General features: G+C 41.4%; 1 protein-coding gene across 1 annotated transcript; it reads left to right on the top strand.

The window, feature by feature from the left end:
• Window positions 1-10,483: 10,483 nt before the first annotated feature.
• On the top strand, window positions 10,484-11,533 carry PRLHR (prolactin releasing hormone receptor; the record flags this gene model as incomplete). The annotated part of the gene is made up of 1 exon (XM_083865934.1): window positions 10,484-11,533. Exon 1 carries the CDS (start codon window positions 10,499-10,501, stop codon window positions 11,531-11,533), a length of 1,035 nt encoding a protein of 344 aa, XP_083722060.1. The 5' UTR covers window positions 10,484-10,498.
• Between the last annotated feature and the right edge of the window lie 10,238 nt (window positions 11,534-21,771).

The following is a 21,771-nucleotide window of genomic DNA, read 5'->3' as shown; positions in this document are numbered from 1 at the left end:
GAGGAATACACCCCAGATACTCATACTCCAGACTCATGGCAGCTCCATTTTCCCAAGGATACAAATGAAGAGATTTGAAACACATTCCTTTAAGCTGTTGACTTCACTGAAGCTTTATGAGGTGATGTGCTTCAGGGGAACTGGAAAAGAAATGGTTTAAGAATAATTTCAAAGCTCTTAATTTTCACTATAAATTAGAACAAAGGTTGAGATTTTACAAACTCTACCCTGAAAAATGAGACCTGCACGCTAGGAACAGCTGGTGTGATCATTGATTTATTGGTCCACTACTTCACTTTATTTCTTCTGGCTTGAGATCTGGCTGCAAGGAGTAGCCCTTTCACTCTGTTTGAAGGTTGTGATCTATGGCCTTGCAAAGAACCCCTATGTCAGTGGCAGTGTCATCCCACAGCTCCTCCAAGTATTTCACTTCCCTTGACATGGAATCAAACTGCTGCTCTTTCTTCAAGATTCAACAGAATGAAAAAAAAGTTACCATTTGATGGCATGTTTTCCTGAATATTCTAGAAGCTCTCATGTATTTTTCAATTAAAATAATCAATGGGAACAACAACAAAGAAAGAAAAGCTTAAATAAATACAGGCACTTCAGTCCTTCTGAGCTTTTAAATAGACATCTTATATAATCACCCCCTATCAGCAATACTTTCTTTACTGTTTTTTAGGTCCACCACTTCTCTCCAAGCTTTCAAAAGAATGGGAATAGTATTTTGGTGCTCAGAAAGGGTAATTGAGAGGCAAGAATTCAGTGGGGCTTTTTTCCTACCTCATTTTTTATTAGACAGAATATTGTATAATTCTATTGCTGAGTAAAACTCTAACCAGGCTTAAAAGCTCTTTTTCCTATGAAAACAAAAATAGGAACCATTACTAATATAGAAAAGAGTTTTGGCCTTTTTGAAAGTACAATATTGTGGGCATCTTCAGAAGAGGCTTTGGAGCATTTTGTTGCCTAGAGCTGTGTATTTTGATTATGTCTGCTCAAATCTGGCTTTAGAATGTTGGAAAAGAAAGAGGAGAAAGGGAGAATGGTTAATTAGAAATTATTGTCTTCTTATTCCTCCTGAGTGATGACACCTCACATAGTAGTAGAGAAAGCTGGTTTGCCTATATATGATATCAGCAGATCTAGATTCCCCTGTCAGTTCTACCAGGAATATCCATCCTGCTCCAGGGTAAAAATTACCCAGCCTCAGAGTCATCCTCCCTGGTGTGGAGTTGACAGTGATCTTTGCTTGGTGTCAGAAAGACCTGTTCTTTATCATGTTTAAAATGCTCCAAGCTTCTGGGCTTGTTACATTTGCAGTGATTAAGTTGTCTTCTGTTTGGGCAGGTCTTGCCTTGTTCAATTGAAAGTCCCTCTGAACACCTGGAGAACTGCTTGAGCAATAGGGTTAAAATAATAAATGAGTATATAATATGTATCAGCTCACTTTGATAGGGCTTTTTAGATTGCTCTAATTAGGATATGGCTCACATTATTCACTACCACTGGAACAACACTTATGTTTCTTAATAGGAAAGATTTATTTTGCTGCCATGATGAAACAAAATATATGTAAAGTGATGTAAGAATTGTAAACACCTGGGGCATGCTGGACCTCACAGATTTCAGCCAAGTTCTCATCCATTACTTATTTTGACATTACAGTGCTTAAAAGTGCAAGATTTTGGCAAAAAAAAAAAGTTTTCCAGGTTAAGACTGCCAGCTTCTTTGTTTGATGAGTATGGTTTCACTATAATTCATCATCAACAGAGGGTGGTCACATCCAGCCCTGAAGTGAGTGACCATGGATAACAGACATCTAGAACTCTTGCAAAGTCAAACAAATTTGTTCCTCGGAATAAAAATACCTGTGGAAAAATGGGTACATTAGGGATAGATATTTTTAGTAGCAACTGCAAGTTGAAGTCTTCTAACTGATGGGAGTTCAACCAGTGCATTCAGTTGAAACAAGAGTGTTCATAAAATTAAAGCTAACCCGTGGCTCTCAGTGCTGCTCATGTAGTTGACAGAGTCCATGGATAAGAACAATTCTCCCATCATAAATACTGTCACAAAATAAACAAAACAATTCTTAAAGAAAAATGTTAGGGGAAAGCTACTATGAGATTAAACTCTTAATCTAAGAGCAATCAGGTAATGGGAGAGTATCCATGGGGAATAACAGGACTTACAAATATGAGCAGAGGAATGCTGCAGATGGGGCTGGATTCCTTCTTGGTAAGACTCATTAAAGAGTGGAAGAGTATCCAAAGGAGGGGCTGACAGAGGTGAGACAGAAGGAGCCACAGTAAAGGAAATCTGATGGTCTTCATGGTTTCAAACTTCTTGTGTTAGACAAAAAGAGGTGGGAAGCTGACAGAGCTGGAGAGAAACATTCTAAAGCAAATATGTTAAAGAAAAGGGCAGGGGAGAAACTGGAAAATGTTGAATCTGCAGCAAAATTCACACTGATTTTCACAGGAAGAGAATCTTTAGTCAGTAATATTGCCATTTTTAACCAGCTACATGTAACAGAATAACATGAAAGAATAAACAGCAGAAGTGGTGTGCAGGGGCAGGTCATGGAAGTAGGAGTTACAAAGCAATCATTCGTCTTCTATGCTCCTCTAATTTCTTCCACATTTATCCTTTTTGACTTATTTTACTCATCTGTTGTAAATGCTTTTAATGGCTACTGTGAGCAGAGAAAAATAAACAACCAAATTCTACTATAGAAGAGAAATGCAGACAAAGAAAGAGAATAAACCCAAGTGTTGAAGTGTAGGTAGAAGGGATCAATGCACGTACACACACAGAGTGAGGGAATAATGACCAAATATAGATCTATACATTTTTATGGAAGATGATCATAAGCCAGCCTGGCTCTGAAGATGCTATTAAAAAAAAAAAATTGTTTAAAATGCTCCTTCCTTGTTGCTAATGTAACTGTACTGAAAACATGCATAAGGCTTCATTAGAAGTTCTGTTAAGTTTTGGTTTTTCCTGATGATGTAGGTTATAAAAGTCCTATCTCTCTTATCCTCTTTCTTTTTTTATTTTTTTATTTTTTTTTTTTTTCTTCAAACAGGAACTTGGAATTTGCATGAGAGAGCAGAACAACTCAGTTCTAAACAGTGTTCTTATCTCTACATAATGTTATTATGCAAAATATAATCAAACTAGATGACAGTCCTCCAGACAAACCTTTAGTATTAAGAGCCTTTAAAGCTCCTGGGCAGATTGTTGTTAGTGGAATAGTTAATTAAATGGAAGTTGGATTTTATTGCTATTTATAAACAACTAAGGGCAGCTGGAATGATGTTGGTCCTCTGGGTTATTTTCCTTTCTGTTTGACAAATATTAATTGAAGTCATTGTTCCATGAAATCAGGAAGTTTGCTTATGGCAACATGGTTGATAAAGAACGTCAGGTAGCTGTTGATCTCTTCTGTCCTTTACCCATCACCAGCATAAATGGGAACTTTGGGATAGCGCAGTGTGCTGGGTTTTGCTGGGATAGAGTTGATTTTCTTCACAGTAGCTGATACAGGGCTGTGTGTGGGATTTGAACTGAAAACATTGTTGATAAAATGAGAGGTTTTTATTACTGCTGAGCAGCACAGAGTCAAAGCCTTTTTTGCTCCCCACCTCAACCCACCAGTCAGGGGGCTGGGGGTTCACAAGCAGTTGGGGGGACACATTTGGAACATCTGACCCCAACTGTCCACAGGGGTGTTCCCCATTATATGGTGTCATGCTCAGCATGTGAAGCTGGGAAAAAAGGAAGGGATGGATGTTTGAAGTGATGGAATTGGTCTCCCCATGGGGCCACTGCATGTGACGGAGCCCAGCTTTCCTGGAGATGACTGAACACCTGCTTGCCCATGGCAAACAGCGAGTGAATTCCTTGTTCTGCTTTGCTTGTGCACACAGCTTTCACTTCAGTTATTAAGCTGTCATTGTCCCAACCCATGAGTTTTCTCACTTTTACTCTTCTGGTTCTCCCACTGTCCCATCAGGTGGAAGGGAGCCAATGGCTGCCTGGGGCTTAGTTGCTGTGGATAAACGACGACGTTCAGAAGGCAGGAAATGCTTTTGCCCTTCCTTAGCTCTTGGGGAGAGATCCTCATTGGGGGCAGAGTTCAGTACAACTTCTGGTCTGACATTTTTTCACAGATTCCACATAGAGGATTTTAATGGGAAAAGTACACTTTGTAGTTGTTGGGAGAATGCCCAGGCACAGGGGTGGCTCTGAGAGCGCTGCCCTTGCCTTTCGGGGGGACTCTGGACTGTCCTGCCTTGTCACATTTAGGGGCACACAAGCCCACCCCGGGGTGAAGCGGTGGCTCTGCCGGGGAGCTCTCCGTGGTGCTCAGGGTACCGCTGTCCGTGGTCCCGGAGCAGCCGCTGTCCAGGGTGCTGCACATCCCCGCTGTCCCCGGTGCTGCCGGCGCCGGGAAACCTCCTGAAGGGTGCCCAAAGCCCTCTCCGCTCACACCCACGGTGCTGCAGAGGTGCACTGTTTCTCCCTGTCATGGGCAGGACAGAATTTTGTCCCGTCAAGCCTCAGCTGTTGGGTTTTCTCGGCACCCTCTGCTGCCCCAGGCTGAAGTGCCTGCAGGACCTGGGGTGTGCAGAGGCCCTGACTCCTGGCTCTTCAGGGCTGCAGGGAACAGCTGGAACAGGGAATTTCTCCAGGGCTCAGCACTCAACTTGCACATGTTTGTGGCAGCCAATTCCCACAGTCTGCTCTGGCTCAGGGCGCATATTTTTATTGCACTCTGCATCCCTTCAGGACCTGTGAGCAGAGAAGAAACACCAGTTTTTCTGGAGCAGTAGGAATTGTTGGATCTGCTGGGTATGCAAATCTGCCTGCATACTTTTCCATTTTTATCCTTCCTTGTAACAACCTTCAGATCAGAGACATTCAGATACCTTTTCCCAGGTGAGTTCTGACTGAGCTAGAAAAACAAATAAGTGCATTTTACCACCGTGTGTCAGCAGTATTGCCTAAAATAACAGTTATAAATGAAGAAGAAAACTTCTAGCTCTGAAATTCCTAAAGATTTTGCCCCAGGGATTTGCCTGTTCATTTGTTTGTTTCCTAGTCCTGTCCATGGGAATGCTGAAGACAGCAGCTGTCTCTTACTGTAACATGATAAGGGTCCGTTTCAGTCGTGAGTTTACAGAAGAATCTGTAGTAAAAATCTGAAATTCTATTGCTGTCTGTCCAGTCAACTCAGAGATGGTCGGACTTGTTAGCCAGACCTTATCTTTCAGCAGAATTCTACTTTAGCGTACTCAAGCAACATATTAAACACAAATACCTCTTTAGTTGTCCTAATGTTCAACCTATGTCTCCTGTACTTACTTAGAAATGAAAAAAATACCAACCCCCCCTAACAACAACACACACAGAGAAAAAAAAAAAATCCTTCAGAACTGCACACTAAAACCCAACATTAAAAAAAAATCCTTTTTCTTGGTCATTAATTCCTGAATGGGTTTGGCTGAGAAAGAAGATATTAAGGGGCTGGGGACGTGGGGGATCAGGACTGCTTGTATCAAGTCTCTCGGCAGCAATTTTTCAGGAAGGCAGCTCAGAGAAAGAAGAATCAGTGATTGCACTGACTGAAGTGCCTTGTGGCTGAAATGATTTTACAGAGGGTCTGTGCTGACCCTGCCTTTCTCCCTGCTTTGTAAATCAGCTGCTCTGAGCAGGTGCCAAGACCAGCAACAGGAAAAGTTTGTCTGGCAAATATTTATGTGCTGTTCTAGTAGATCTTCACAGGCAACAATCTCCCCATTGAAAAATGACAAAGAATACTAGAAACATATCAAGACTCAGTGTGAGCTGTGCCTATGTGTGTGGGTGTGCAGGCATATGAATTTTAACTCTATCTTTTGAATTCTATCTTCCTATTATCAATGAGAATAGTGCTGAAAAAGCTGATAGTGGAGTTATTTTCAATAAGAGTGAGTACAGTCCAAAGGCTTTGTTGATGAATGATGGAAAGGAACCTCCTGAAATCTATGCCCCACACAAGAAATCAGTCCACATGGATGTTTTTATCCCCCATAATACACTGGTTGTTCAAAAGGCAAGCAATTACAGGGGACAATTTGTTGCCCTCCAACCTAGAAGTGTTCTACTTTCCATCCTAAATTTGCCCTAAGTGAGTATTTTCTTTCATTGGCCTTGTTCCTTTCTCTAAATATGTGTTTTTCTGCCCGGGAGTTTACCATCCTCCCCAGTGCTTTTAAAGAACACAGTACAATTCTGCTCTGGTGAATAGACACTTAGAGCAAGAAAATTGTCTCGAGGTTATAAGAAAGTAGAGGCAAATTCAGCCTGCGAGCTCTCACAGAGCTCTCACAGATTTTCTTTTGTTTGCATTTCAAATGCACTGCCTGTTCCTTTATAGACCCATGACACAATTTGCTTTGTCCTAAGCCACAGTGAAAATTCTTATTGTGGTGACCTTGATTTTGTCTTTTATGACAAGTTTCCTTCTAGTCTCCCTCAGGTGTTCAAACTTAATTTCACAAAATCTTCCTTTGGTATCCTACTCTGTCTACTCTCTCTCTTGTATGATTTATTCTATCCTTAAACCTAGTCTAAAACCTACTATAAAACTGCTATCAGACTACAAGACCTCTGCTTTACCTGCTCTTTTTCTTCTATAGTGAATTATTTTAATCTAAATCCTGTGTTTATCAAAGTTTGATGCCTTGAATTTGAGAAAAGCTGCAGCAACAACCAAAAAAACTCCTAGCCACCAAAGACTCCCCTTCCCTCCAAAATGACAAACATAAAAACTCCACTTAGTTGTAAACATGGTTCTTAGAGTTTAGGGACTGTGATGTCTCAGTCCACAGCAGGGAGAGACAGGATGCATTTATATGCTCAGATGGGGGAGGGACAAGTTGTCCTGACTTGAAATTGTTTTGTGAAATAAAATTTTGTTCCCTGACTGGCCAAAATAAGAATTTGGTAAAGGAACCCCTAGCCTGACATAATTCAAAATATACAAATCATCTGGTTTTATTACAGGCTCTGGAAGAACTACCTGATCTGTTCTGCACAGAACATATCTGGAAGAATGTGAAAGAATTTTTAAAGTAGCTCTGTGATACAAAAAAAAAAAAAAAAAGTTGTGGTATGTGAAAAACAAAACAAAACAAAACAAAAACAACAAATAAACAGGAACATAGAAAAGTAACAGCAGAAACTGCAAGACTTTAATGACAGAAGAAAATGTTTTGGTCTGTAAAGCCTAAAAGCAACTTCCAATGTTTGCACTCAGAATTTCTGTGCAGAGCTGGACAGGTTAGCATAAGAAATTGTGAAAGCTCAGCTGTGAAACATTTCTGTGAAGTGTTTGTCTGGCTCTAAATATAATATTGTTGTTGGCTCAAGGAAGACCAGGGTTTCAACCAGACACTCATAATCATTCCGGTGTGTGACACCCTTTTACACTTGGAATGTCAAAATAGTTCTAATATGATGGTAATGCAGTTTCTGTGACCTTTTCTCTTTTAATGAGGAAATTCTGCATGTGAAAAGGACTTATAGTCCATTCAGGAAGGACTCTGTCAGATAGCCTTGGAAATTCTGAACAAAATTAATATTTGTAGTTTTAGAAGGAGAAAAGATTATTTCCTTGGGATAAATTGCTGGAATATTTTTTCTGTTGAAGCCCATATTAAATATTATCTTTGCAGACCTTGGCTGTGGCATACAGCTGAACAGAAGACATTTTCTGCCTGAAGCCAAAACAAACAGAAAATCACTAAGAGAAATAGGTGGGAGCCTTCAAACAGAAGGTGTACCGGTTACTGCTTTCAGAGGTGAGGAAAATAAGTTTAAAGGCAAGAGAAAATGCAGGAAGATTCTTTGGTACAGCTCGAAATAAAAGAATACATAAGCTTAGTTTTGTAACCTGAGTGTTAAGGTGACCTTGAAGGCTTCTTGAGATGATACTGTGTTTGATTTTTCTCACATAGCAAAGAATAAACCTTTTTCTCATAGGTAATACAATGAGGATGTTTATGGGATCCACTATGCAGCTCTTGGGAATGAAACAAAAAATTCACTTAGTTAAAAATGAAGTTTTCAATTATTTTGTTTGCAATGGTAATATTGTGAGGCTTCTTTCCTCACACAACCTTGTCACTCCAGTAGGATGTGGGTAACATAAAGTGGCCTTTTACATATGCCCCTCTTCATTTTTCTGTGTTTGGCTTCTATGAGAGGCCATGCACTGCAATTCCACTCTCAACCAGGCCATGCTTTTCTCCCACATTAAATAGAGCAACTGAATTTATGAGTTTGAGGAATTGTGCATCATGCTGCTTATCACCAAGCAGTGTGTTTGCACTGGGTGGTGACAGCAGTAGGAATTTCCCGTTTCCTTTCCTCTTTGCAAGCTCTGCCCTCAGGTCCCTCTCCTATTCTGTTCTTGGGTGTGTAGAGATAAACAGGTACCATATTCCTCTGGGTGCCATAGAGTTCAGAGAAGTGAAATTGGACTCTGAAGTGGGCTATAACATCCCATTTTTAGTCTGGGTCTGGGTAGGTGACTATAGCCATGAAGTGAAGGATGACATTCCTGAGCAATAGGGCTACATGCTCATTCTCCCCTCAGACTGGAATTACAGCCACATTCCAGTCCATGCCATAATCCAGCCCTGGATGCAGCAGCACAGAGCCAGCACTTGCCATGTTTGAATTTCCCATCCTTCACAAGCAGAGTGTCTCTGGTCAGAACAAGGCTACACAAGATTAGCTTCTATTTTAGGATTAGAGAAAGGAGTAGGACAAAAATGAAGTCTATTTAACTTCTGATTTATGTCAAATGACATTAAATAAAAAGGGTATGGTTCTGTCCATACCCTCCTAGAAAATAATAGGTTAATATTTCCTTAGTCTGACTGACAAGGACATAAACTCTGATTTAAAATTATGTCTAAATCTCCTGAGTGCCTTGCAGAACCTAACAATATTCTCTGCTCTGAAGTTAGATTCAGAAGTTAGGCTGCTCCATGGATTTTTTTTTTTTAGTTTCTCTAGCTGGTACAAATGGATGCTGTGGATTTTCACTGTTTTTCACTAGATGAGGTCCTGGTCCTGGGTTGACATGGAGAAGAGTTAAGGGAGAACCAAAACAATAGACAAGAGCTGGGTGGGGGTGTCTATTTAAATGTTCTGTAAGCACTTATCCTTTTTTTTTTTTTTTTTTTTTTTTTTTTTTTTTTTTTTTTTGCTTTCTAATGTCTGAACCAAGCAAAACAACTATAGATTGTTTTACAGACCAGTTAGCACTTGTTTTCTGGTACAGAAAAGGTTAACAAATCTAACACAGAAATGAAGAAACACCCAAAATATTGTTGTGTATCTGCAATATTAGTAGCAGTTTGCTGAAGTTCTCTGCAGGTAGACCCTTACATCTAGCCTATTTGGATGCTAATATTTCCTTTGAGATGCTCACACGTGTTTGTTTACTTTTAAAGATGTGTAAATCCTACTCAAAATAGTCATAGTGGGTGAGCAAACATTGTAGCAGAAGTGAAAAATAAATTTAAGTAAAATAAAATGCTTTGTGCTACAAGCTAAATGCACATTTCTAATCCTAACTTCATTCACAGGTACATAGCTGAGACCCTCTAGTGGCATAAACATTTATTTGCCTTCAGCGTGTGATTAAAATTCTATTTTACAATCACATTATAGCAACAAAATTACAGGTAGTATTTTTGGACACTCTAGGGGCTCTGGCAAAGCGAATCTAGGATTAGACACTGTGCAGACTCATGTTAATGAAAGTAAATTGATTTTTAGCTGTGAGGGGCAATTATAGATGCACTGGAAGGAGATGGGAATTTTTGAAAGGATGTTCTAGAACTAATTACTATCAGTAAAAAAAAACACACAAAGAGCAACGTAATACCCAGGGCAGCCAATGGGGATAAAAGCTTAAACACAAATCTGCCACAACCTAGTAGTGAGGACTGTTTAAAAACAGTGATCTCCACTTAGCTTGTAAATGCGCATCGCCCTCTTTCTCACTCATATATTCTCTCTCTCTCTCTCTCTGACACACACACACAGACACGGTCCTGGATTTGCAGAAGACAGACATCTAGGGCACTTGGCATCCACAGGAAAATCATATGGGATTAAAAACCCACAGCAGTAAGTACTGACTGCATTAAATGTTTATTAAGTGGCATGCTGTCAAAAGCTAGATTTAATAGTAAATACAGGAGGACTTAAATTGAAATGGGTTGTATTTGATTTTTCTTAGGAACTGCTGAAAGCTGCCTCTCGAGGATTACAAGTTCACCTTTTACATTTACGGCTGCTTGTTTACAATCCATGTGGTAACCTCTGGACAGGCAGTAATCCATTCATTATCCCCACTGATTGAGTAGGGGAGCAGCACAGTGCTAACTACTTCACTCAGCTGAGGGCAGACAACAAAAGGAGGAAAATGATGAATTCGGACAATTTAACCTCCCAAAGCTTCCTCTCTGCAATCCACAGCAACACCAGCAATTTATTCTCAGGGCTCCAGTTTGTTCAGTCCTTCAAGCCACTCATCATCCCCTGCTACTCGCTGGTGGTTTTTATTGGTGTCATTGGGAATTACCTCCTCATTTATGTCATCTGCAAGACAAAAAAAATGCACAATGTCACCAACTTTCTGGTAGGCAATCTGGCTTTCTCGGACATGCTCATGTGTGCAACCTGTGTGCCCCTGACCCTGGCCTATGCTTTTGAGCCCCGGGGATGGGTTTATGGGCGCTTCATGTGCTACTTTGTTTTCCTGATGCAGCCTGTGACGGTGTTTGTGTCTGTCTTCACCCTGACTGTCATAGCTGTGGACAGGTACTGTGCCACAGTGTACCCCTTCCGCAGGAGGCTCACCATCCCTGTCTGTGCTTACATCCTGGCTGCTATCTGGCTGCTGAGCTGCACTTTGGCTGCCCCAGCCTTGGTCCACACCTACCATGCAGAATTCCCGGAGCTGGACTTCTCCATCTGTGAGGAGTTTTGGTTCCACATGAAAAGAGATCGCTTGGCTTATGCCTACAGCACCCTCATCATCACCTATGTACTGCCTTTGGCTGTCATCTCCCTGTCCTACCTGAGGATCTCAGTCAAGCTGAAGAACCGTGTGGTCCCAGGCAATGTCACCCAGGGCCAAGCTGAGTGGGACCGTGCCAGGAGGAGGAAGACTTTTCGCTTGCTGGTCTTGGTGGTGGCAGCTTTTGGAGTCTGCTGGCTGCCCCTGCACATCTTCAACATGATAAAGGACATCGACATCAGCCTGATTGACAAGCAGTACTTCAACTTCATCCAGCTGCTGTGCCACTGGTTTGCAATGATGTCTGCTTGCACCAATGCCTTCCTCTATGCCTGGCTCCATGACAGCTTCAGGGGAGAGCTGAAAAAAATGTTTGCCTGGAGGAAGAAGAAAATTGGACCTGCTACAAACTGCATTATGGCCAGTGTGGTGCTGTAAACGAGAGCTGGTGGGAGTGCACATCCTTTGTACATTAACATTGTAAGTCTTTTCAACTTTTAATTAGTCCTCATTCCTGGCATTTGCCCTTAGGGCTCAATTATAACAACACAAATCCCATGTGCATATTCCCTACCACCTCCACTTCTAATGGAGAATGACAGGCAGATGTCATCCCTCTCAAATATCTTTATTTCTTTGATTGGAGTTAGAAACCAAGGAGATGTTAGCACAATAAGATACAGGGATCCTTCCTATCTGTTTTGGATATTACTGTCAGTACAGAGAGGGGTTTTGGGGTCAAAGAGAAGCAAGGATGAATATGAACCCTAAATATCTCAAGGACTGAATGTTTTTAATGGGTAAAAATTAAATCTGTGTGTCTGCCCGGAGTCCATTCCTTAGCACAGGTGCTAGGGTAGAGGACTCACAGCATTCCCATAGTCCTTTTTGGGTTAGGGTCATTGCCTGATGTAGCCCCAACTCACTCACCCTGCTGCAAGTCAGCAGCATTGTCCTTACAGCCTTGTCAGTGCTCAGATGAAGTCCATTCATCCCTTGAGAAACTGATTTTGACATATGGCAATGCTGCCATCAACTTTGATCTCCAGAGAGAGCCAGAAGTTTTGGCACTGCCCTTCTGGAGGTGCCCTAAGAGACAGAAGGCTGAAGGGGCTGTGGATATCGAGCCATTGCATGGCCAGTCAAAGAAAGAGCTGCCAAACACAGAGGAGGGACAGGCACTCTGCTGTGGAGAAGTGTTTTAGGAAGAAAAAATTGCCTTTGACATTCACCTTTCAAAAGGAGTTAGAAGCTATAATCAACCTAATGGTTTCTAGTTTCTTCCTCCCTGAAAATATCTGGTATAACAGTCAAGTGTACAGGACAAAATTCTGACGACAGATATTGATTCTGAGAGGTTTCTTCCAGCCTGCTCAGCTGGATGGGATAGCATGAGAAACTTCCTGGTACTGAACTGACATCAGCCAAAAAGCAGCACAATCCAGGGGCAGTTTTGGCCATGGTCAGCAAGGGCATCCCTCTGACCCTGCCTGCACAGGGCCAGAGAGATCTCTGCTGGGGACAATGAAAATGGACATGAAGGGAGGGGGAAGAGAGAGGATAGTTGCTTTAGTTTGTAAATGTAATTCTACTGTGAATCTGTGAAAATCATTTTGCTCATCGTGTTTGAGTAAAATTAATCTGATAAAAAAATCCCCCAGATCCATGTGCACACCCTAGGAAAAGTGTTGAGAAAACATTTGAAATCCTATTTCATGAGCTTCCTGCAATTTCAAGTTGTTCTACTGCTGGTAATGAGGACATTAAAAGCTGATTACAGAGGCACTGAATGAAGAAGGTCCATTTAAATTGGGCATTACTTGCATTCACTCTGTGATTATGTGTGGCTGCCTTGCTTACCTCAGTTTAAAGATTTGAGTGACCTTCTAAAGAATGTTTTGCTTTTGCTGAATTTCAGGAAATGGTTTTGCCTTGAAGCTCAATATAGTAAGTTACTGGAATAACTGGTCAAGTTGAAAAGGCAAAAAGCCCACTTCCAAACAAACCAACCTAATTTTAAAAACTCTTCAACCTCATTTTCAGGACTCTTTAAAAGAGTACACAGAGCAGGACACCAAGAGAGCACTAAAACAACAGTGCAAAAAGCAGCTTCAAATAACAAAAATTCCTCATTTTTAGAGATTTTTCTTCTGTGGAATTAAGTAAATTCCACAGAATAAGTTTGTAAAGGTTAACTAACATTGAGTTAGTTAAGGTCCACAACCTCCTGAGCTAAAAACAGACAGTACTGTCACCCAGAGGGATCCAAAACCCAAGTGGAGTCTTCCCAGGCTTTCTTAACCACAGCAGTCCTGGGATCTTTTTCTTCTTACACATCACATTTATTCCCTCACTTGCCATCCCTGCAGTTTGATTTATTCATGTTCTCTTGAACGATAATGACTGGGGATGGTGACTGCAGAGAGCTGCATAAAGCAAACAAGGATTTCTCTCTTCATTTGGTTTTCCTTGAGACAGAAATGAAGAGCTGTTCAGTGCACAGATTATTCCCACAGTGACAGATGCATTGGGAATATCTCACTTCCAGCTGCCTCTGGAGCTGTTGTTAGAGCAGTGCCAAGGTCTGGCAGCTCCTGGAGATGCCCAGCACAGCTGGCACCCTCATCTAAGTGCTGGTTTAACCTGAACATGCCTTCATTCTGCGAGGATGTGAATTTGCAGCAGAAAGCTCAGAGCCTGCCCTTGTTTCAGACCCTCCTCATAAGTAGATTTTCAGATGCACCCAGAAATTATCTACATTCCCCACCTGTGGGCTCCTGAAGCTCCTCTCTCCTCCACAGCCCACTTGGTTCACCTCAGTGGTCCTGTGATGCCAATTTTTCCAGGCTTTCCTTGCACAAAGAAGGTCCAGTCCTGAGCTTGAGGTCTAGGGCTTCTATAGGGCAGAGCCTCATGAGCCTCACTGAGCCTCAATTCTGTTAACTGAGCCCCAAGAATCTCTGCTCAATTTAATTATTGTTTTGCTGATATCCAGAGCAATAAACAACAAAAAAATTTAGAGGCAAGTTGATGAGCTTCTGTAGTCCAGTCATGCAGATAAATATATTGAAAGCTGTCATGTGAAATCTGCTTGCTAATCTCTTCTCCAGGGAACTGCTGTGGTTCTTGGAAGGACCAGGGCTCATCACTGAGGCATTTTTGGTGGTATATTTTTTAATTGCACCTTTAGAAATCATGGCATTTTTTTATTTTGTAGAGTTAGCTCAGTTCAAAACTTGATAAACCTATCAACTGCACTAGTTCTTCATCAAACACAAACTACTCCCTGTGGTCAAGAGTGGGGCTGGCATTAAAAGGCAATGTACTCATGAAACACATAGAAAAGTAAGTCAGTGTTTGGTCAGGAATTAGGTTAGGAAGTGACCAAAGCTCACTAAAGTTGAGATCAGGCAGCCAAAGGAAAACAATAAAACCTCAGTTAGGGTCAAGTAGAGTTGGTCTTTCCCCACCTCAGGGATATCTACTCAGAACAGCCACCAAACACCAACTTGTCTGTGCAATGTATTGCTTTAAATAAATTTTCCTTGTTCTTGGCTGAAGAAGACTCAGAGTTATATTTGTACCATTGCTGGGGAATGACAATGGTGCAAATATTTTATTATTATCTGGGTGGGCAAAAGCAGCTCCTGCCGTAAGGTCGTGACTCACAGGAGTAGGGTGAGTGTTTCACAGCTGGTAGATGGACTGGGGAAAGCTGGTGCTTTTCATACCTGCTGAACAACAGGTGCTTTCTACAGTCTTAATTGAGCAATTTTTTCTTTTTGAGGTGTCAATGGTGAGTTATAATTAGTTGTCTAAGGTGATAGAAGCTGAAAATGGTGCACCTGCAGCTGGGGATAAAGAAGTGCAAAACCAGTACAATACATCAATCAATCCCCCCACCAGATGAGAAGAGAGTAGGGATGAAAACAACATGCTGGTGGTAAAGTCACTGCCATATTGGCCATTTCTGCATGAAGAAATGTAGTACAAACTTTTACCTTCAGCCCTCCCCTCTCACTGTTCACTATCTTTTTCTTTTCTCAGAAAAAATAATCACATTCCTTCCCCTTACCCTGGAGGAAAAGTTGCTCAAGGGTCAAAGCAGACATTTCTGCCTCATGGAAAGAATACAGAGAATGAGAGCTTTATGAAGGGTAAAAGGCTTTCTAAAATGAAGAATATCCTCTTTTCTTCTCTTTCTGCAAGATACACAGGCTCTCAACTGAACCATTTGCTGTGTGGATCAGCAGCTGACCTGGCCTGACACTTGGAGCTCTGGCTTTTGTGTTTACCTCAAGTAAATACCTCTCCCCATGCTCAGTGACCTCATTTTGGGTCACAGCCCTCACTAACTCTGATCCTTTGTACCTGATTTCCCTCCACAGCAACAAGATGCTTCACTGAAAGTCCCAGAAAGGAGCCACAGATGCATCTGAGGTATCCATCCTATATTAATGGGATTCTTCCTTTGGAAATCATTATCCCAATCCCTGTCTCAAGAGCAGGTTTGAAGTCTATCCTTACTGTGTAATGACATAACCAGATGGCTTCCCCAGGCTAATTTCAATAAAATTTTGTATTATTTGTTTCTCTGCTTCCTGCTCTCCCAACTCTCCTCCAGACTATTGAAGCCATTGATCAGCTACTCAGTGGAAGCAGGAGCCTCAAGGTTCTTGCCACCTGAAATTAAGAATATTGGCATTTTCTCATTTCTCCCTGGGGAAGAAAAAGACATCAAAGTTCTCTCTCTTTTAGGAACCCACACAGGATTACACAAGGATTGGATATTAGGAAAAATTCCTTCACCAAATGGCTGGTCAGGCATTGGAACAGGCTGCCCAGGGCAGTGGTGGACTCACCATCCTTGGAGTGACTTAAAAGATGTGCAGATGTGGCACCTGGGGACATGGTTTAGTGGTGGGCTTGGTAGTGCTGAGTTAACAGTTGAACTTGATGATCATAGAGGTGTTTGCCAACCTAAATGATTCAGGACTAAATCCTTGATAGTCAGGCAGCCTCCCCACAGGGCAAAAAGTGAAAGGTTAAGGGTATGAAGCTCAAATATATCTCATTGGGAGTTAAGTCCCTTTAGGATCTATAAATTTACTCTTTTCACCAAGAAGCAGATGGGGTTGACTTTCCCTTTCTACAGCTGCTTTGTCAAATTAAGTTAATGAAGCTAATAATCTATATAATTAATAAAGCACACACTCAAGAGCTCCCCAATTCATGTCTCCAGCCCATTGGAAATCAATTTGGGATCACTGCTATCTATTTGCAGCTGACTGGGCTCTCCATCCTTTGCATCTTGTTTATGTTAATTACCACATTGTAATTTCCCTGTGGGTTTTGTTTCTTTTTTAAATTTCTGCAGGGAATATCCAGAAGGAGATGATGGCAAAAATCTCTACACCTACATTTCCTACAATTTCTACATTTCCATGAGGCATTGGAGACAAACAGCAGCAGGAGGACTGCAAAGAGAAGCTTGTGGCTTTCCAGCAGGGATATGGGATCTGCCTCTCCCTCTGAGCACAGTTCTGGGTTTCCAGATAACCTGCTGGAAAGGCAGCTTGTGGCTTATGGCAGAAGGAGTGGTTTTAAAGCTGTGGTTTGTGAGAAACTGTGCTGGGTGTGGGGCTGAGGATCACCCAGTGGAGCTCAGGTTCTCCCCAGAAGCATCACCAGGAAGGTGACATGCTCAGCTCAAGGAAGCTGTGCTCGAGGGAGGCTGATCAGCTCGAGGCGTTGTCTCTCTTTCCAGAGCTTCTCAGCCACGGGGAGATGTGTTTGTTTGCTCCATCACACCCACAAGACAGGTGAAAATGTGAGAGCAAACTACAGGGGAGCCGTGGTGCACTGTCCCAGGCTGCCACCACCCGCAGCTCGAGTTTGTGACCTGCTGTGTTTGGGAGTGGGAAGGAGAAGGAACAGACTGTGCTGTGAGCCAACCCCATCTTTGGCTCATGGAGGCAGGGCAAGAAAGAAAGAAAAAAGAAGATATTTCTGGACTTCAAGATAACAATAACCAGCCAAAGGGTATATCTGTAACCACCCAGAGGCTGTTCCTGTACCAATGTAGGAGCCACTCAAGCCTTCTTGAGACTGTGGTCCCTCACTTGTGGCATGTCAGCTCAGTGTATTTGCTTTGTGGCATCTTTCTTCCCTCCCCTCAGCCCCTCAGTGCAGCAGGGGCAAGCCAGGCAAAAGCAGGAACATTAGGGTGAGGTCCACATCCCATTTCTGTACAGTCCAGAGGCAGAGGAGTTGAGGGCAGATGCAGTTGTGCAAGGATTTTTAAATAAAAATAATTGAAAGGTTAGGGATGGAGTTCCAAGGCAAGTGTTCAACCAACCCACTCCTCAGCAACTGGAAGAAACTCTGGAGGAAGTAAGATGTAGAAAATTAAACTCTCACATGCAAGAGCTAGCTATGAGCTAAATAACCAATACATAATACATACAAAGTATTTAAAATCATTAACATGACAAAATTATCACTCAGCTTTGGAATGATTTTCCCTCCATTATTGGATCATTTTAGAATTCAACATATGTTGTTAATATGCATAGATTTAAAAAATAAAAATAAATTTGAAACTATCTGAAGCACTAGAGAGCATATGACAGACCTGTTTAATCTTAACAAGTCAATAATACTATCATTGTGAATCACTTCTTCATTAAAACATGTATTTATGCCTGTTGTATAAAATAATGTGTATTTGTAAAAACCTTTTGTGCCACCCATGCAATTGTCACTCGTCACAGCTAATTCTAGATTGCTTTGATACTACCTCCTCTTGGAAAATTGTCACAGACTGAGGACAGAGGAAATGCAAATCATTACCTGTCAGAGTTCTGACAACAACACATACAAAGTACAGGAAAGATTTTGAAGACCTGTGTTTTGCTGTAGTGACAAAAATATAGGTTTCTTTGCTTTTAAGACATTGTGGAAAGCATTGTTCCAAACAGTTCTGACTCCCAAAAAACCTTGTAACAGTGTCTGACAAGCTTTGCATTATTTCACAGTTCTTAACATTCTTTGTTTATTGCTAAATGAAGAAACTATTCCCATGAATTAGTTTGGAATGGCACCACCCACCTGTAAATGCTGCCTAAATGTCTGTAATACCCGAAAATGTAAGGATGGGAGAAGGACAAAAAAGAAGTGAGGATTAAATGCCAGACTGCCCAGATCCTGAAATCATTGCTTGGCTAAAGGCATCAGAACATTGAAAAGTTGTCTTTCAACTATTGACTGAGAAGACTCACCTCCTCTCTCTCCCCACATATTTTAAGGAAAAGCTCTTGAATTTCAGGCTATTGTTTTTCATGCAGAGACATCTCCCTTCAGTTCATTATGAGGCACCCAAGCTCAGAGATGCAGGATTTGAAGTCACATCTTCCCTTTGCACCCTCAGCAGGGGCTGTGAGCTACTTCAGGCCAGACAGGAGCTTGTTCTACACATCTGCATTCAACATTTTGGGTGAAACCTCTCTTAGAGCACTGGAAAAACAGGTGCCTTGGGATGCTGTCTATGCTCCCCTGTATTAACTCACTGTAACAAAGTTTAAATCTGATCTAAGGGTTTAGTTGAGCTTTCCAGAAGTGGTACAGTAACCAGCAGCCTCAACATGTATCTTCTCCATACACGTGAAATTTATTATCTACAAAAACCTCAAGCAACTAACCCCAAACCCCCAACCCATTCCTTCCATAAAAGAATGAATCCACATTAAAAAAAAATTAAACAGTTCTTAAAATGCCTTGATTCCTGGGGATTAGGTCACTTTTTAGAGGGGTAGAAGATGTTCTACTGTTTGTTCAACATTGAAGAAGGTATGTCCAAGTGGAATATTTGGTAGCTTTCTAAACCATTATGGGTTTGCTGAATGAACAGAAAAGCACAAAAGATTTGAGGGCAAGAGGAAAATGCACAGGATTTTTAGTGCTAAAATGATTTAGCTGGACAAGCTGAATCTGCAACATGATGTTCAACAAACAGCTTAATTTACAGTGCTGGAAATAGAGATAATTAGGCAAGCACTTTCTCTTCCAGTTCTAACATGAGGTATTTAAAAACAGGGGTGGAAGGTGGGTTTGGAGAAGGCTGGATTGACACAAGAATAGTTTTAAAATTTTTAACAGCTGTGAATGAAAACTAAATGAAGGGTGTCAGTACAGCTTTCTAAATCTGAAGGCGTTTATATTCAAATATTGAGACTATATGAGGTGGATAAAAGATAATGTGGAGCTACACTGAGTTTCACAATTCACTTATTTAAAAATAATTGCAAAATGTCAAGCCCTACACATTAAACTACATTAGCAGAGGGAAAATAGAATACAAGGGAAGTTCCAACCTGTTTCCTGTTATACAATATCCCCAAGTTCCCTTTTGGGAATTAGGAAAACTTTGTTCTGTTTCCCTCTCTAGATCAGAAGCTCTCAGGATGCAGCAGTTCCTCCCTCCCCACATTTTATACAGTTTCCAGTAAGAGAAATAATCCCAGATCTGAGATATCTCCTCCAAACATCTCAGGGAGATTGGAGTCCACGTGGCACAAACCATGAGACAGAGCACAAGTACATGTAACTGTCATTCTAATACAGAGCTAAAACTAAACTCTGAATTGGAGCTGGTAGGTTTATCAAGCACCATCTCTTCACAAGAAATTAATATCATTTTTTCTTCAGCATTAACACATTTGATAAAGTGGCTGGGTCTTTATTCACCAAAGTATTCTTGTAAATTACTCCTTGTTTCCTAGAAACCTGCTAGTCAGCTGTTTTCTCACTAATTCTTTCTTCATTAGAGAAACAAAACCTGTTTTCCCTACCCCCAGCAACCCTGACATCCCATTTCCCAACAGAATTCACCCTCTGGTGACCATGGTGTCCTTCCTCCACCTTCGATTTCCTCCCAGCTCAGCAGGCAGAGCCTTTAAACACACACAGGACCCCCCTGCCAAACACTGACAGTGTTGCTGCAGGCTGGGCTGGGCGGGAGCATTTTACAGAGGGTTCAGCTTATTAAACAACAAGCTTCCCAAGGCTGTGTCATCAGGAGATGCAATTACACGGAGCCAGGTAGAGTCCACATATGCAAGGCTATGATTAAAGTAAGTGTCTGATACTATTAAACAGAGTAAAAAAGTCTTTCCTAATTTCTTGGGAAAATAATTACAGAAAAGAATTAATGAAAAATGATAAAAAAATATTTCTGGGTGCATGAAGAATTTGACATTCCACTTAATCTAAACCTCCCACTTCTCTCAGAGTCCTAAAATGCTGCCCACAGTTGGTTATTTATTTCTAAAAAGTTTCAGATATCATTCCCATGGATTTATTATCCCTGTTTTTGTTCCAAGTGGTCTCTTGCTAGTGCTGATATTATCTTATCTATTTCCTCTTGCCCTGGCCACCTAAAACAGGCATATGATGATCACATAAGCTTCAGACTGTGTCGTGTGTCCTCTGTTTACAAACCTGGGATCTGCCTGAGCAAGGAGACAAATCTATACTAATTACTTTTCTCCCTTTTGAATGAGAAGGTATCAAAGATCATTCTGTGACTTTAGATGGTGTTTGTTATTTCCTGTCAATCCAGGCCCAGAGCCCATTTGTAAAGAGAATTGAGTTTGTTCTGAGAGCATTTGCAGTTGAAAAATCCATTTGACTCTTTCTCATTGCCTTGTTTTCTTTCATTGCTCTCAAAGATTTTGTACTTTTCAAGATTTTTCTGGCATTTGAAGGTAAGCTGATTAGTCTTTTCCTTCCATTCTTAGAAACTGAATATCTTTGCTCCTTTCCAGTCTTCTGATGCTTATTTACACCCCATGACTTTCCTAAGTCCACCCCAAGTGGTTCTGACATTCTGTCATATTCTTCTGCAGTGTTTTGGGATGAAATGCATCAGGCTCAGGTAGTGTGAAACTTTCCAGTTCTTTAACACCTCCTTGTGCACTTCCATGGAGGCAGTTATCCCAGCATGAGGGCAGTTAAAAAGGGGGCTATAGACTCATTAAAAAATATGAACTTAGAACATGATGTTGGCACAATTGTGTTTAGTTTGCTTCACCATGAGAATCCTGTATGGTTTTTAGTCAGTTGCAGTGGATTTGATATGCAGATGTTTTAGTCATTTGAGTAATTAAAATGATTAAAACTGTCTTGAAATCCAATTATTTGCAATTACACACTCAGAAGAGCTTTTCTGCATCTGGCTTTCAAATGAAGAAGTTTCCTTACACCTTTCCAGGTTATTAACTATGGAGTCAGATTCTGGCACTTGGGACATCACAGATAGGAGGTGCCTCTTAAAGCACCCCAAACTGCAGCTGCTTGCTGTGCTGAGATGTACAGCAGTCCTTGATTGTGCCCTTGGAGAACCGTGAGCTCTCAGCCTCGTGTTTGTGCAGTGATGGATGCTCTTCCACTGCCACCTCCTGGACACGACCAGCGGGACCTGAGAGACTTGGTAATAAAAGGAGTAAATGATCTTGCAAAGATACTAAACCAAAGACAAAATATCTAACTTTGAGCACAAACTTTGACATTTTAAGTCTTTCACTCGACTCTTTGAGTCTGACCCCAAAGCACAGCAGTGGGGGCTGCTGCAGACATGCTCAGCATCAAGAGATGACAGAACTCTTCTGAAGATTTGC

The sequence above is a fragment of the Zosterops lateralis genome (genome assembly GCF_965231275.1).
Source record: "Zosterops lateralis genome assembly, chromosome: 8".
Classification (NCBI taxonomy): Eukaryota; Metazoa; Chordata; class Aves; order Passeriformes; family Zosteropidae; genus Zosterops; species Zosterops lateralis.
Note: the sequence above shows the minus strand (reverse complement) of the source record. Positions and strands in the feature narration are given on the sequence as shown.